The following is a 15,572-nucleotide window of genomic DNA, read 5'->3' as shown; positions in this document are numbered from 1 at the left end:
CTGGGAGTGGTGAACTTGTTTGCCCTTGCTCCCCCCTCATCCCCGTGCTTGGCACAGACAAAGTAAGCGCTCAGTAAACAGCAGAGAGTTATTTTGAAAATACAGTGGCAGGGCCTGGACCGTTGATAAGCGGTGAGTGTTGACTGTTATTGCCGTATGTGCCAGCAACTAGCAACAGCAACAGCAGGCACTGAGATAGCAGAGGGAGGAAGGGGAGACAGTGCCGTTTGCCCACAATTCCATCCAGGGTCTTATGGGAGCCTAGCTTAAAATGGTTGAGAGAATGAATAGTAGTTGGCCCATGCCTGGCACATAGTAGGAATGCAGTAAATCTTTACTGAACAAATGAAAGTGCTGATTGTAGATGATTCCTCCTCCTTCACTTGGTTTTATTCCAGCAATTACCGAAGTGCCGGGATGGCTGTGGGAGGGAGGACCCCTGGCTTTATTTACCACAGCCCCTTCTCATTCCTAACTACCATCCGTACTGGAGTTTTAGAATCCAAATGGGTATCCCTAGCTTGTTGTGTGTTGGCACCAGTTCTTAGTCTGGTCTCATGACACCCATGTATGATATGTGCACTTGTCAGTGTTTCAGGGGAGTGGAGCAGTGGGTTTCAGCAGATTCTCAAAAATCCACTGCCATCGAGTTGATTCCGACTCATAGCGACCATGTTGTTGTTGTTGTTGTTATGTACCCTCGAGTCGGACCCGACTCATAACAACCCCTCCTTGGGTTTCGGAGGCAGTATCACTACAGAAGTAGATTGCCCAACCTTCCTTCCAAGGAGTGGCTGGTGGGTTTGAACCGCCAGCCTTCTGGTTAGCAGTCTAAGGCTACCAGAGCTCCTAGTGACCATATAGGACAGTAGAACTGCCTCATAGGGCTTCCGGTGCTGTAACTATGGAAACAGACTGCCTCATCTTTCTCCTGCAGAGTGGCTGGTTGGTTTGAACCACTGGTCTTTTGCTTAGCAGCCAAATGCTTTAACTACTGTGGCAACAGAGCTCCTTCAGATTCTCAGAACCAAACTCCAAAACCAAGCTCACTGTCATCAAGTCCATTCCAACTCATAGCGACCCCCATTGGGTTTCCAAGGCTGTAAATCTTTACAGGAGCACACTGCCTCATCTTTCTTCCGTGAGGCAGCTGGTGGATTCGAACCACTGACTTTTTGGTAACAGCCAAATGCAGTAACAGCTATACCACCAGAACTCCTTTCAGAGTCTCAAAAGGAAGGTTATCACATTCAAATTTTCACTACTGTGTGTTTGTGCCTTATTGTGCAAGAGTAGTGCTGTGTTTTGTTTAAGCATTTATTTTCCCCACCAGTCTGCCAGCTGGCACTCCGCACTCTGCTGGCTTGCCTGTGGTTGCCGCGGTTCAGAGCTTTGTACTTGGTGGATGTTCGGTCATTATAATTACTCTTAACTGACTTCAGGGTATGCTGAAAGAGAACAGCCTGGAAGGCAGGCACAGACATGAGAGCCTTTGTTCTGAACTGGACCTAAATTGGTGAATTTGGGTCTGGTTGGTGCTGGGATACACTCTAAGACTTCCAACCCCTGACCTGGTCTTTGTGGAGTAACATGAGCTCAGGAATCATCAGCCTGCATGGTCAAGCTCTCGACCCCTTCTGTCATACACACACAAACTGCTCCAAATACCAGGGTGTGTTCCAGGCAGGGCCAGACTGAGCTAGTCCTTTGGAGAGTGATCCAGTGACCCTGAACCTCTCTGGGCTTCACCTCCACCAGCTCTGCAGTCTCCAGCCCATGCCTCCTCCTCCCATCCTACCCGCTTCCCGTCGCCTTTGGCTCAAGTCTCAGCCCGCCCCCTTTCCTGGAATCCTCATCATCCCCCCCCCTTGCTTTGCGCCTGCCCCTTGCTCTGAGCATTTCCTTTGTCGCAACTCCGCCCAGTCCTTCCCCGATGGAGAAGGTTCCTCAGTTCCCTCCCCACCCACTCCGGGTCTAAGCTGGCAGACATGGACCATCTAAAAGCCAGGGCCCTCCCTGCCAGGCACTCCTGCCCCTCCCCAGGAATGCGAGCCTGGGAGGCCAGCAGCGCAAGGTTCTCTGTGTCACCCTCCATCAGGTAGCTGTCACCGAGGCACCATGGGTTGAAGGAGCTTATTTCCGTGCTGGGCGGGGGCTGTCGTTCACGGAGCCAGGCAGCGGCGGCGGAGGGCACAGCTTTGAGTGAGACAGTCTTAGCGGAGGAGCAAAGGGCTCCTGGGTGGGGGCCGATTCAGCCTTCCCCCACTGACCTTCCGTGTGGAAATGCAGCGTCTCTCGCTGGAACCTGCCACTTAGGTGCCTGAGTGTGCCTGGGGCTTGGCTGCCTGGCCTCTGACGCCCCTGCCCCTGCCCCACCCGTGCAGCAGAACCCTGGCCATGGTGAACGAAGCCCGAGGGAGTAGTGGCCCCAGCCCCCACTTGGAGGGCAGCAGCAGTGGCAGTGAGAGCTCCAAGGACAGTTCAAGATGTTCCACGCCGGGCCTGGACCCTGAGCGGCACGACAGGCTCCGGGAGAAGATGAGGCGGAGGATAGAATCTGGAGACAAGTGGTTCTCCCTGGAATTCTTCCCTCCCCGCACTGCTCAGGGAGCTGTCAATCTCATCTCAAGGTGAGTCGCTGGAAAGTGAAGCAGTCATACCAGGTGGGGGAAGGTGAACTGTCAGCCCCCTTGGCTGCATTGCACCTTGACCCAGAAGAAAAAGGTAACCAGAGGGGGCAGGAAAGAAAAGGACATTTGATCTGCAACTTCTCAAATGTCACAGTGTCAGGAATTTTCAGACACACCCTTCTGAAAAGCCAGTGGTTAAAACTTTAAAACTGCTTATTTTTTTAAACTACTTTCTTTGGAGGAACTTGGGCTGGAGCATGCGTAGTTTGGGAAATCCCAAAGCAGCTACTTGGGGAATGTCTGCAGTGAGCTAGGGATTTGGATGAGGCCTCTTAAATTTGAGAAATGCCAACTAGATTATGTTAGCAATGCAGTGGAGAACTGCAGTTTCCCTCAGAGGCCTTTTACTATTTGCACTTCTCATGTGTCTCCCTGGGTTTTGAGTTTTAAAGACACAAGGACTTTTAAATGTGCCATGTTGTGGTCAGTAACACACGTGCATGTGTATCTGTGACTTGAGTCTAGCTCAGGGACCATGGCCTTGGTCTGTACACTGTTCACTGCTGCCCTGGGCCAGGGAGGCAGCATAAAAGAGACTTGGGGCTGCAGCCCTCTTCGTTCCAGTTCTTAGAATGAGGCCCTTCTTCCCACTCGGAGATTGCTCCAGCCCTTTACCATTGAAATGTCTTAACTCACCTGCCTAAAGGGCTGCACTCACAGCAAATGGTGGTGGTGGTGGTGTTGTCATATGCTGTCTCCATAATAAGGAGCTCTGGTGGCCTAGTGCCTAAGGCATCTGACTGCTGACCAGAAGGCTGGTAGTTCAAACCCACCAGCCACTCCTCAGAAGGAAGATGGGGCAATCTATTTCCGTAGTGATACTGCCTCTGAAACCCAAGGAGGGGTCTCTGTGAGTCAGAGCCGACTCCATGGCAGTGAGTTTGGTTTGGTTTTTTTTGGTCTCCATAATAAAGAGTGCTGGTGGTATAGTGGTTAAGGCACTTGGCTGCTAACCAAAAGGTTGATGGTCCGAACCCACCAGTCTCTCCACAGAAGAAAGATGAGGCAGTCTGCTTCCATAGATTTACAGTCTTGGAAATTATCCTCACAGAAGCATCTCACACTTATTGAGTACTCACTATTCTAAGTGCTTTTGTGCCATCTATCATGCTGTTCTCAGTGTTACTGTGAAGTTGTTAGTTCTGTAGAGTCCAGTCTGACTAACAGCAACTCTATGTGCACAAAGTAGAACCGTGCTCCATGGGTTTTCAAGGCTGTGACCTTTCAGGAGAGATTGGATTGCCAGGCCTTTCTTCTCGGGCACCTCTTAGTGGGTTTGAACTACCAACTTTTCAGCTTAACTGCGCCACCCAGAGACTTCTCTTGTTATCAAGTAGGTGCTGTTATCTGCCACATTTTATTGATGAGGGTTGGAGAGGTTAAGTAATTCACCCAAGATCACACAGCTCATAAGTAGCAAAGGTAGTACATGAATGCAAGTTGGCCTGACTCCAACATGCATCTTAAGCGTCTAGCTCCCAGATGGTGGTGAAGGATGATGCTTCCCCAGGAGCTGTTCTTCAGAAACACATTCCCTACAGGTTTGACCGGATGGGAGCTGGCGGCCCCCTGTTCATTGATGTGACCTGGCACCCTGCTGGGGACCCAGGCTCTGACAAGGAGACCTCCTCCATGGTGATTGCTAGCACTGCTGTGAACTACTGTGGCCTGGAAACCATCTTGCACATGACCTGCTGCCGTCAGAGCCGGGAGGAGATCACAGGCCATCTACACAGGGCCAAGAGGCTGGGACTGAAGAACATCTTGGCATTAAGGGGAGGTGTGGCACCAGCACTCCCCTGCTCTTTGTGTTTTACTTCTTGATGTCCTGTTCTGTCACGGGGATGGTCCTTTTGTATCCCTTGGGCCCCACTCTGGTCATGCTCAGGGCTCCATTCTGGACAGGAGCATCAGTAGGCATTAAGAGTCATGAGTCTGCCATGGCACCACAGAGATGGAGCCACCTCTGGCCTTGACACAGGTTCAGTCGGAAATGCAGCCAGCGCCTGATAACCCTCTGCCCTAGCCACACAGCTTCATCGATCTTGGGCTGTGCCCAACTCTTGACCCAACCAGGGAGTGCAGCTCTTGGCCTTTGTGCCAGGAGTGAGAATAGCCAATTATGCTGTCATTAAGAGCACCCAAATGTGGGAAGGAGAGAGCCTCCTGGGGGGACATTGTGGTCTCCTGTTCCCCACTAAAGGCCATTTCTCTTTGATTGAGCTGAATAAAGAATCCTCCCAAGAGGCAAAAACTCCAGGAGAGTGGGAGAGGAGCCAGGAGGGTTGGGCAAGGGCCGCTGGACACAGCTGGGTTGAAGCAGGGAAGGAATTTCAAATCCTTCAGGCTCAGTGGAGAGCAGCGTGGTAGCACAGTGCCTGGCACAGAGTCAGCACTCAGTAAATACTTGCTGTCTTCCTCCCTAGTTATCAAGTGTTGTGCTAGAAAGGAGATAAAACTGAAATCACACAAGGTCCCTGTCTTTAAGGAACTCACAGTGCCAGGTAGAGGGATAGGTAGAAGGAAAGAAAAAAGGCTATCTGAACTCAGAAAGTGCCCAAAGAGGTTGGACGAGACCCAGTGAACATGACCTCCACCCACCCTGCAGACCCCATAGGTGAGCAGTGGGAAGAGGAGGAAGGAGGCTTCAGCTATGCTACAGACCTGGTGAAGCATATCCGAAGTGAATTTGGTGACTACTTTGACATCTGTGTGGCAGGTGAGTGGAGCCTCCCACTGGGAAGGGGACAGAGGGGAAGGGACGAGACATACAACACTGAGCAGAGGAATAGAGAGCCGCCAGTATTCAATCAGACACAGTAATCAGGTGCTCTGAGGGCCTGAGCTTGTGCTTGATAAAGCAGGTACGAGGTGAGTTAAGGTCCTTACCCTCGTTCTCTCATCCTCTGCCCTTCCAATCCCACCACCACCCCCTGAAGTGTTTTTTCTGAGTTTTCATGCTCTTCGTCTACTTCCTAGTCCTATTTTTCTCTACAAACCCCTCCCCCCCAATATATATCTATTAAGAAGATTCCAAGGAATAAGTAATCTCATAAGTCAAGGGCAGAAAATGCACCAGACTTCACTAGACCCCAGAACCAAGAACCAGGAAGCAGTCAAACTAAGGCCCTCCCTCATGCTCTCAGGGCCGCAGTCACCCATCTCTGCCCCCAGCTGCACAGATTCCGCCTGCTTCATCCATAGTCCTGATGTGTATGCTTCTCTATGTACCTAACTGCCAGCATCTCCTAAGTATACAGTGTCCATTCTAGCCACTAGCCCAGACTCATTGACAGGTTTCAGTCTCAGTTCTAGAGTTTGGTTGGCCCAGCTCTAGTTCCATCGGCTATATTTGGGAGGCCAGATTGGATTCACCTGGCTGAACGTGATGGGTGGCCTTCCCTCCCTCCCTCCCACCTCTGCTCACCGGGGTTGGGCCTTAAGCATCTTAAACGGGGCCACAGGTACAGTTACTTTGGCACCTCTTTTTGGAATGACATTTTCTCCAAATATTTTGGGGAAAATCATACCATTTTTATGCTAAAACAGATTGTACTATTAGATTATGGAGTAAACCAAACCAAACTCACTGCCATCAACTTGATTCTGACTCATAGCAACCCCCACTGGGTTCCCAAGGCTGTAAACCTTATGGAACCAGACTGTCTCATCTTTATTCTGTGAAGTGGCTGGTGGGTTCAAACCAGCGGCCTTTTGGTTAGCAGTCAAATGCCTTAACCACTAGCCTACCAAGGAGCTCTGGCAGTGTAGTGCCTAAGGCACTTGACTGCTAACCAGAAGGCTGGCAGTCCAAACCCACCAGCCACTCCTCAGAAGGAAGGTTGGGTAGTCTACTTCTGTCGTGATACTGCCTCGGAAACCCAAGGAGGGGTTGCTATAAGTCGAGTCCGACTCGATGGCACCTAACAACTATCCCACCAGAGCTCCTTAGATTATGGAGTAGTGTGTTAAAATGTATACCTTAAAAAAAAGCCATGTGGCTTCAAGGGAAGCACTCACTTGTAGGTGAGTGATTTTAGGCTCTATTCCCTGTCTCCACATACATGTCCACTCAGTCAACAGAATGCTTCAATGGATATGTTTGGGAAGCACTGAGAAGAATGGGTGTTTCCTACTATTCAAATATTCATTGCTTATAGTGGCCATAATGCAGTCAGGTGATTGGGGAATGTGTACGGGTGCACCAGTCACACTAGACATGACCGTGGTTGGGAGTTAAAGCTGTGCACTCATACTGGCTGCATGGCTTTGGCTTATCATCGAGTGGATGATAAAGAAGATCAGTGGATAAGAAGCACCCAGCTGGTGGTGAGAAGTATAGTAAATTGAGCAGAGTCCAAATGTAATCAAATGCTAGATTTGTTTGGTGATACTTAGGTTTCAGTTTCAGCTCTTAAAAGCCACTTTGTTTCTGAAAATCCAACTAGAAAAATAGCTTTGTTATTGAAAGTGAAAGTCTGCTGGTTGGTCCCTGCCCTCTATAGAAATTGAAACAATTTCTATATCCATTTTTTGATGACTTCGGGTTTCTGAAGAACAGAACTCTCTTATCATAACAATGCAGCCAGTGTTTGGCTGCCCCCTCCCTAGCACGGGGTCCTGCCCTGGTTCAGGCTGAGCAAGTGCCTGTGTGGTTTCATTGAGGCCTGCACTCAGCCCTGCCCTGCTTGGCTTAAGCAGGGCCACTAGTCATTTTAGTCATCTAGGGAGGGGCCTTAGAAACCATAGAACTAGAAGGATCTTAGCGAGCATCTGGCCCAAACTGCCAGGCAATTCTGGAGCTCCATCTTAGTGTCCTGGAAGTTAATCCTCTCGGCTGGCCTGGTACTGGCAGACTTCAGGAGCTCACTGTCATGTGGGGCTGTTCATTCCGTTGTTAGGCAGCTTTCCAGAATTTATCCTAGTTCTGCCATCAGAAGCAACACAGAATCTAACTAATAAGGACTTAGACTAAGTTGAATCCTTTTTCCTGTGATGGAAAGTAGTTGTTACCATGTCTTGTTAGTTCTTTTCTTCAAACAAAACACCTCTGCTTCTTCCCTTCTTCCTTATATAAAACATGGTTTCTAGCTTTTCACTATCCTGGACCCCTGAGTCGTTTGTTTGTTTGTTTGTTTTTTAATTAAAAACAGTGTTTGAATCCAGTACCTAGAATCAAGCACAGCAAGCACTTCAGTGCTGCCTGACCAGTGCCGAGTGTAACACCTCCTCTTTCCGATGGTAACAAAGTATAGTCTTGATTTGCCTGGCTGATTGCAAGGGACATGAGGCAGGACAGTGTAGGGAGCCATCCACCCCCACTCCCAGGAGAGTGGCTGGAAGCCAGGTCTCACCGAGGGCCATCTTCGGGTTAAAGGAGCTCATCAGCTGTGAGCCCAGCTAGTCAGGTTTCAGCCCTGCCCATGCTGAGTACCAAGAGGTACGATCTGGAACCCGAGGCAGAGGACTCCCTGTTTCAATCTGGCCTCTTCATCGCTTACTTTGAACAGGCAGAGGCCAGCCTCTCCCTACTGTCATCCCTGTTGGCAGGTTACCCCAAAGGCCACCCCGAAGCAGAGAGCTTCGAGGCTGACGTGAAGTACTTGAAGGAGAAGGTGTCTGCAGGAGCCGACTTCATCATCACCCAGCTTTTCTTTGAAGCTGACACGTTCTTCCAGTTTGTTAAGGCTTGCACCGAGATAGGAATTACCTGCCCTATCCTCCCCGGAATCTTTCCTATTCAGGTGAGAGTCCCAGGAGGGCCAGTATACTCCCTCTGTGCCCCTGTCCTACTCAGCCAGGGCTCTGGGGCAAAGGTTCAGTTCATGCTGAAGTTTTCTGTGATGCTTGACTGCACTTCCCGCCAGACACGCCAGACAGTCAGATGTGCCAGACCTCCCGGAATGTCTTGCCACCCCCCCATTTTGGTTGCATTTCATTTTCGCCCCAAATACCCAGCAGTGTGTTAGAGGGGAGTCACTCTACCGACAAGTAGTATTACAAGAGATTATAACTCTTAATTTGGATAATGAGAAGGTTAAATCAGTGTTTCCCAAACTTGGCTGATCATTTGAATCATTTGGTGAGTGTGTTCAAAGATGGATTTCCAGGTTCCACCCCTCGAAGTTTTGATTCTGTAGATCTGAGGTGTATGTGTTTTTTTACTTCTCGAGTTTTGCAGGTGAGTCTGATGATCAGGGAGGCTTGGGAACCACTGGGTTGTGTGACCACTGTGATATCAACGAGTACTTCTAGGGCTCAGACTGATGGCAGAAGAGCAGCTGCTGTACACAGCAAAGAAGGGGACAAGTAGGCCAAGCCAACGAACTCACAGAATTGGCCCAGCTCTCCTGGGTGACTCTGCGTCACACTGCAGTTGGCCAGGAGACTTGGGGATGGAAAGGCGGTAAGAGGTGGACTGGGAGATGGCACCCACCTCCCCTCATGTCTGGACAGGGCTACCACTCCCTTCGGCAGCTTGTGAAGCTGTCCAAGCTGGAGGTACCTCAGGAGATCAAGGATGTGATTGAGCCCATCAAAGACAATGATGCTGCCATCCGCAACTATGGCATCGAGCTGGCTGTGCGCTTGTGCAAGGAGCTCCTGGCAAGTGGCTTGGTGCCAGGCCTCCACTTCTATACTCTCAACCGTGAGGTGGCCATCATCGAGGTGCTGAAGCGCCTGGGCATGTGGACTGAGGACCCCAGGTGAGGGCAGTGGCTGAGTTCATGCCAGGGGAGCCATGGTGGAGTCGGTGGGCCAGGAAGTCAGAAGGCACAAGCAGAGCTGTGTCCTAGTAGCTAGTCACCCAGGGTGGTACTGAGGTGTGTTCTGCACTGTGGGTGGCTGGGCCATGGGCCATGGACCCAGTTCTCAGTGAGAACTTCATGTGCAACTTGAGATGTATGAGTCAGACCAAAGAACCCAGGTGCAGTGGGACTTCCTCCTCCCTGTTCCCTTTAACCCACTGAAACCAAACGACACTGCTGTCAACTTGATCCCGACTCATAGTGACCCTATAGGACAGAGTACAACTGCCCATAGGGTTTCTGAAGGTATCTTTATAGAAGCAGACTGCCACATCTTTCTCCCGCAGAGTGGCTGATGGGCTCAAACAGGGAGCCTCTTGGTTAGCAGCCGAGAACCTAACCACTGTGCCACCAGGGATTCTTTTCTGCTCTCTAGCTGGACCCTTACCCTGTGATCTCCCTTCTTAACCCAGGCGCCCCCTGCCCTGGGCTATCAGTGCCCACCCCAAGCGCCGAGAGGAAGATGTGCGACCCATCTTCTGGGCTTCCAGACCAAAGAGTTATATCTACCGCACCCAGGAGTGGGATGAGTTCCCGAATGGCCGCTGGTGAGTTCCTGCAGACCTTCTGCTGCAAAGGAGTATCTTGGGGGCTGGAAGGGGCAGCGGAGCCTGCGACAAGAATGGATCCCCAGGGCACGTGGGTGGTAACTGCCCTCTCGGGCCCAAGGTCAGGGGTGTGTACCTACCTTCTCCTCCAGGGGCAATTCCTCCTCTCCAGCCTTTGGGGAGCTGAAGGACTACTACCTTTTCTACCTGAAAAGCAAGTCCCCGAAGGAAGAGCTGCTCAAGATGTGGGGGGAGGAGCTGACCAGTGAAGAAAGTGTCTTTGAAGTCTTTGCTCACTACCTCTCAGGAGAGCCAAACCAGAACGGCTGCAAAGTGAGTGGTGCTGCGGTGGGAGCCCTGTTAGATGCCTCACCATCTCCAGCCTTGGGGTAGACCTTGAGGCTGTGACTTCCTTACTCTGAGCCTCATTCCCTCCATGCCATAGACGTGGCACCTTGGTACACAGGACACAGGGAGATGGATGAGTTGGGAAATCTCCGCCTGAGGATGCCTGCCAGTCATCTGGGGGTGGGGTGCTTTGAGGACTGACCATGAGAGGGAGGGGCCTAAGGGGCCTGATCTGATTGTTGCCCCAGCTGGCTGGCCCTCTCTCCCAGGTGACTTGTTTGCCCTGGAATGATGAGCCCTTGGCGGCTGAGACCAGCCTCATGAAGGAGGAGCTACTGCGAGTGAACCGGCAGGGCATCCTCACCATCAACTCCCAGCCCAACATCAATGGGAAGCCATCATCTGACCCCATTGTAGGCTGGGGCCCCAGCGGAGGCTATGTCTTCCAGAAGGTACAGTGGGTACATGACCAGCACCCAAGGGTTTTCCAGAGGAAAGGGGAGGGAGAACCCTTTCTGTCCTGAACAGCAGTAGGTCAGAGTGGACAGAGTTCATGCGTTAAGTCAGACAGACCTGAGTTCAGATCTGCACTGTGCCGTTTACTGGCTGTGTGATGGTGGACAGGCCACTTAATGTCTGTGAGCCTCAACTGTTTCATCTGTAAAATGGGACCCACATCTTCATGTCCTGGAGGTGAACTGTGGCCGGGCATGTAAAGTGTTCAGCACAACAGGAAAAACATGGAGAGAGTTCTCTAAATCATAAATAAGTTGTTAGCACCCTTCTGAGTTGACATCTCTCTCCTAGGGCTGCCAGGGTGAAAATTATATTCTAAACTAAAGCCCATGGGCTCTGGGTTTGAGTACCAGCTCTGCTGTTTACCATCAATGTGACCAAGTTGCTTAACTTCTCTGAACTTTGTTTTCCCATCTGTAAAATGAAAGTAATCATCCCTACCCTGCAGTATTATGAGCATCACAGCAAATGAATGTGAATATGACCCTGATAGTTGGTGCTAAGGAAGCCCTTGATGTCATTGTTATCATCCAGCGCTGGGGAGGATGGAATGTACCATGCCTCGTTCGCATACCTTAGCTTATCAAACTAGGCCTTCTGCACAGCTCCAGGAATGGCCTCTCCGTGGAGCCTTCTGTGAGTGGTGGAGAGGTGGCAGGCATTCCACAGACCTGTCCAAGCTGAGAATCCCACATACCTCCTCCCCTCGCCCTTTCCTATGTATTTGCCAATCATAGCCTAGGTGTCTGCGAGGCCCCTCCCTGGGACAGCTGGGGCAGATGTCTGTGTGGTGTGTGGTGCACGCAGCATACCCAGCAGCACACAGGTGTTGGGCATGTGCCGGGGTCGCTGTGACGAGGGTCCGTCTGTTCTGCAGGCCTATTTAGAGTTCTTCACTTCCCGTGAGATGGTGGAAGCGCTGCTGCAAGTGCTGAAGAGGTACGAGCTCCGGGTCAATTACCACATTGTCGATGTGAAGGTAGGCTGGCTCCAGGGGCTCAGACAGTACAGGCCAAAGGCACCTACATCTGTTTCTTCATTTAGCAATCACAGAGACCTAGCCTAGGCCGAGGATCATGCTAGACAGAGATAGAGACATTCAGAGAGCTCCTAGCTAGAGAGGGAGATGATTTGAAATCAGTGCAATTAGGAAAATGAAGTTCAGTTTAGGAAGCCACAGGATCCCAAAAGAGGGACCTCTAACCTGGAGATAAATTTCTTGGAGGGGTCATGTGTGGCCTGAGTTTTTCAGAGTGGAGAGGAGTTGGCCAGAGGACAGAGGGCATTCCAGAGAAAAGACAGAGGATATGCCAAGACATCGAGCTCCTGGGCCTAGGGGGGAAACTGCTAACATGCGAAGCAGGGGCAGGTCCTCAGGGGTCTTGATTGCCCTGTTCACAATGGGTTTTTACCCAAGGCTTCAGTGGTGGAATGCCTTGGGTCTGTGTTTCACTTTAGAAAGATCACAGTGAGCTGCTGTATGACTAACAGGCAGGGAAGACCAGAGCAGGAAGGCTAGTTAGGAGCTCTGTATAGTCTAAGGCCTGGCAGTGGGCTGGACCAAAGGGAAGCAACTAGAGAGAGTAAGCAGGTAGGACCAGCAGTTGTGGAGGCAGATGGGAGCCCAGCAGGAGAAAGGAAGTGCTGAAGGGACCTCGAGGTTTCAGGCTCACTGGAGAGGAGCACTAGGAGGAGCAGGCTGTAGAGGACACTGAGCAGAGAAGGGGTCCCAATGAGTTGAGTTCTCCAGGCAGTAAAAGACCTTTGTCCCAGGTCTGCTCTCACCCTTACCCACCCCATCCTCAGGGTGAGAACATCACTAATGCCCCTGAGTTGCAGCCCAATGCAGTCACGTGGGGCATCTTCCCAGGGCGAGAGATCATCCAGCCCACGGTGGTGGACCCCATCAGCTTCATGTTCTGGAAGGTAAAGGAGCAGGAAGCGAGCTGCTCTCTGTACTCTGGAACCTTGGGGTGGCATTATTGCTAGGTTTTTAGTGCATGGCCGGAGGACACACCTCCAGGGCTGGCTGACTCAGCTTTGATGGCAGTGGACCAACTCTGATGCATCAGAGTTGTACTCAGCATGTTTATTTCTGAGTTGGGTGGGGGTGGCCCTGGAATCAGGCCTTATTCCATTCCTGGAGATTCCCTGTTGGGAGTGGGCAGAAGCCGTGGGGCACTGAGCATGGATAAGCCCTGATCCATGGGCATCCTGTTGACCTTGCCTGTGTACAGGATGAGGCCTTCGCCCTGTGGATTGAGCAGTGGGGCAAGCTGTATGAGGAAGAGTCCCCATCGCGCATGATCATCCAGTATGTCCATGACAACTACTTCCTGGTCAACCTGGTGGACAATGACTTTCCACTGGAAAACTGCCTATGGCAGGTCATGGAGGACACATTTGAGCTGCTCAATAGGCCCACTCCAGAATGAGGACCAGATAGCAGCTCTGTGACCTGGTGTTCCGACATCTTTACCTGGGGCTGCTTGAGTCCCGCCTTCCTCTCCCTGCCCTCCGGTCTTGATTCTCCTGAGAACCCTCCTCTCCCTCCTTTCTCTCTAAGCCCTGGCCTCCACTCCCACATGATGATGGCAGCTAGACCAGTGTGAGGCTTCCAGGCACTGGCTGGACCCGAGTCAGCCCGTCATGGAGCCTGGTGTTTACTGTGGGGCCCCGCCATCCTGCAGAGAGCCACATGGGATGGGAGGAGGGCACACAATCGTCCCTGGGAAGGGAAGAGACTGGCTATTGCAAACTGGGACTTTGCACTATGGCTGCCCCTCAGAGCCAGGCTGAGACTCCAGATGAACTTGTACTTGAGGCCTGCACAGGACTGGAGGAGTGGAAGTGGGCATGGGCTCTTGTTTGCAGAGGAGACATGGCTCCAAGACACTGCAGCTGGGCACTCCCCACTTGTGATAGATGGTGCAAACCACTGGCTGCCATCTACTTGGTTGGCCAAGGTGCCAGGCCCCTGGATAGGCCTGAGGCTGAAATCGGACAAGGCAAGCTTTTTTTGCCACCTACCTGAGAGCTCTATTGTTTTTTTAAATTATTATTATTTTTAAATCTTTCTACAGTACTGATTTTTGGAACTATTGTCTCTATATTCTGGTTGTTCAAGGGAAAAAGTGTTCCTGAAGGGTTAAAGGCAGTCTGCTTGGTGTAGCCCATAGCCTCCCTCTGCTCCCACCCCGCCCTGCCCATTGAGGGATACACCCCACATTCATTCCAGTCAAGGACACAAAAACAAGGTTTGTAGGGGAAGGGGCTGAAGCAGCCAGAGCCACCTTTTTACTTCCTCTGGGCTAGAGGCTGGGAATGACCAAGCAGGAAAAGCCTCTAGCACTCAGGAAGGCATTTTATTGTCCCTAGACCATGGGATGCGTGCTGCAGCCTCCCCTGGGGAGGCCAGCTTGCTTCTGCTTTTGCCTTTATGGGAACAAGTCACAGTAGCAGCTGTGCCCCTGCTTCGCCCTGAGTCTGCCATGCCCAGGGGCTCCGGCATCTTCTGGCCTGCTCCCACGGCCCTCGGGGGCCCAGCTTCCTTGGAGGTCTCAGGCTGCTATTGGCTCCACTTCTCTGGCCCTTGGCTATGAGATGCCACTTCTCAAAGGCCTGGAGTCAGGAAGGGAGGGAGCTGTTTGTCTCAGGCCTCCCCCTGGGTCTGTGCTGCATGTGCCAGGGTCACAGCTGTGCCTGGTGCCTGTAGTCTCCCTGAGGGTGACAGGCCCCTCCCCTTACCCACAGCTACAGGCACGGCTCAAAATAGATCTGACTGAAAGCCTGGAAAGCTGTGCTTGGATGGGGGTGGGGATGGGGCAGGCACATGAGGGAGGGGCCCTCCAGGGACCTAGGCCCTATAAGGACAAGTGTGAGCAGCAGCTGTGGGCACTGGCCAGGCCTTGTTTCCAAGCTGAGTGGCAGGGGTGGGACTGGGCTGAGCACATGTCCCCCAGCCACACCAAGAGTTCCAAACTCAAGTATTTTTCTCTGACCAAACAGATCACTCCTGAAGTGAAGGGGGCCCTGAGGTATGATGAGGAGCCCTGGTGGCTCAGATGTTAACCACTGGGCTATTAATCAAAAGATCAGCTGTTCAAACCTACTAGCTGCTCCAAGGGAGAAAACAACTGCTTCCATAAAGATTACTGCCTTGGAAGCCCTACAGGGCACTTCTGCTCTGTTGTGTAGGGTGACTGAGTCTGAACTGATAGGGTACCAATGGGTTGGTGTATGGGCCCAAGCTCAGAAATAGCACTGCGTGGCACTGGCATGGTTGACGGGGTGAAGTGGGGTGGGGCCGTACTGCCCAGCACCCAGGAAAGGATGCTGCTGTCTTGTTTCAGGAATCACTGAGCTACCCACAGCTGCAGGACCCGCCACCACCACGTCCCCCACACCCATCTCGTGCTGCTGCCTGAGCTGTGGGGATGGTGGGCAGAGAAGGCCTGAGCCAGGGCTGGGCATAGTACACTCTCCCACCCCCGGGCTCTCTAGCCACTCCCGGCCCTCTGGGCAAGGGGCAGAGACATCATCTGAGGTTGTTGTTGTTGTTTGCCATCGAGTCGACCCCAACTCATAGCGACCCCTCCTTGGGTTTCTGAGGCAGTATCACTACGGAAGTAGGATTGCCCAACCTTCCTTCCGAGGAGTGG

General features: G+C 51.9%; 1 protein-coding gene across 1 annotated transcript; it reads left to right on the top strand.

The window, feature by feature from the left end:
• Positions 1-1,988: 1,988 nt before the first annotated feature.
• MTHFR (methylenetetrahydrofolate reductase) lies at positions 1,989-13,346 on the top strand. The gene is made up of 12 exons (XM_042781183.1): positions 1,989-2,098; positions 2,385-2,630; positions 4,166-4,470; positions 5,299-5,409; positions 8,241-8,434; positions 9,147-9,397; positions 9,913-10,047; positions 10,200-10,380; positions 10,665-10,847; positions 11,789-11,890; positions 12,718-12,837; positions 13,149-13,346. The coding sequence occupies exons 1-12, from the start codon at positions 1,989-1,991 to the stop codon at positions 13,344-13,346; spliced, it is 2,136 nt and encodes a 711-aa protein (XP_042637117.1).
• The last annotated feature ends 2,226 nt before the right edge of the window (positions 13,347-15,572 follow it).

The sequence above is a fragment of the Orycteropus afer genome, unplaced genomic scaffold, assembly GCF_000298275.1.
Source record: "Orycteropus afer afer isolate SDZICR_OR568_19922 unplaced genomic scaffold, OryAfe1.0 scaffold00094, whole genome shotgun sequence".
Taxonomy (NCBI): Eukaryota; Metazoa; Chordata; class Mammalia; order Tubulidentata; family Orycteropodidae; genus Orycteropus; species Orycteropus afer.
Note: the sequence above shows the minus strand (reverse complement) of the source record. Positions and strands in the feature narration are given on the sequence as shown.

Bases quoted from the DNA above. Each gene is read 5' to 3' on its own strand.
- MTHFR (XM_042781183.1), top strand. From the start codon at position 1,989: ATGGACCATCTAAAAGCCAGGGCCCTCCCTGCCAGGCACTCCTGCCCC. The intron at 10,848-11,788 runs GTACAGTGGGTA...TCTGTTCTGCAG, and splicing joins GAGGCTATGTCTTCCAGAAG to GCCTATTTAGAGTTCTTCAC. The intron at 12,838-13,148 runs GTAAAGGAGCAG...GCCTGTGTACAG, and splicing joins TCAGCTTCATGTTCTGGAAG to GATGAGGCCTTCGCCCTGTG.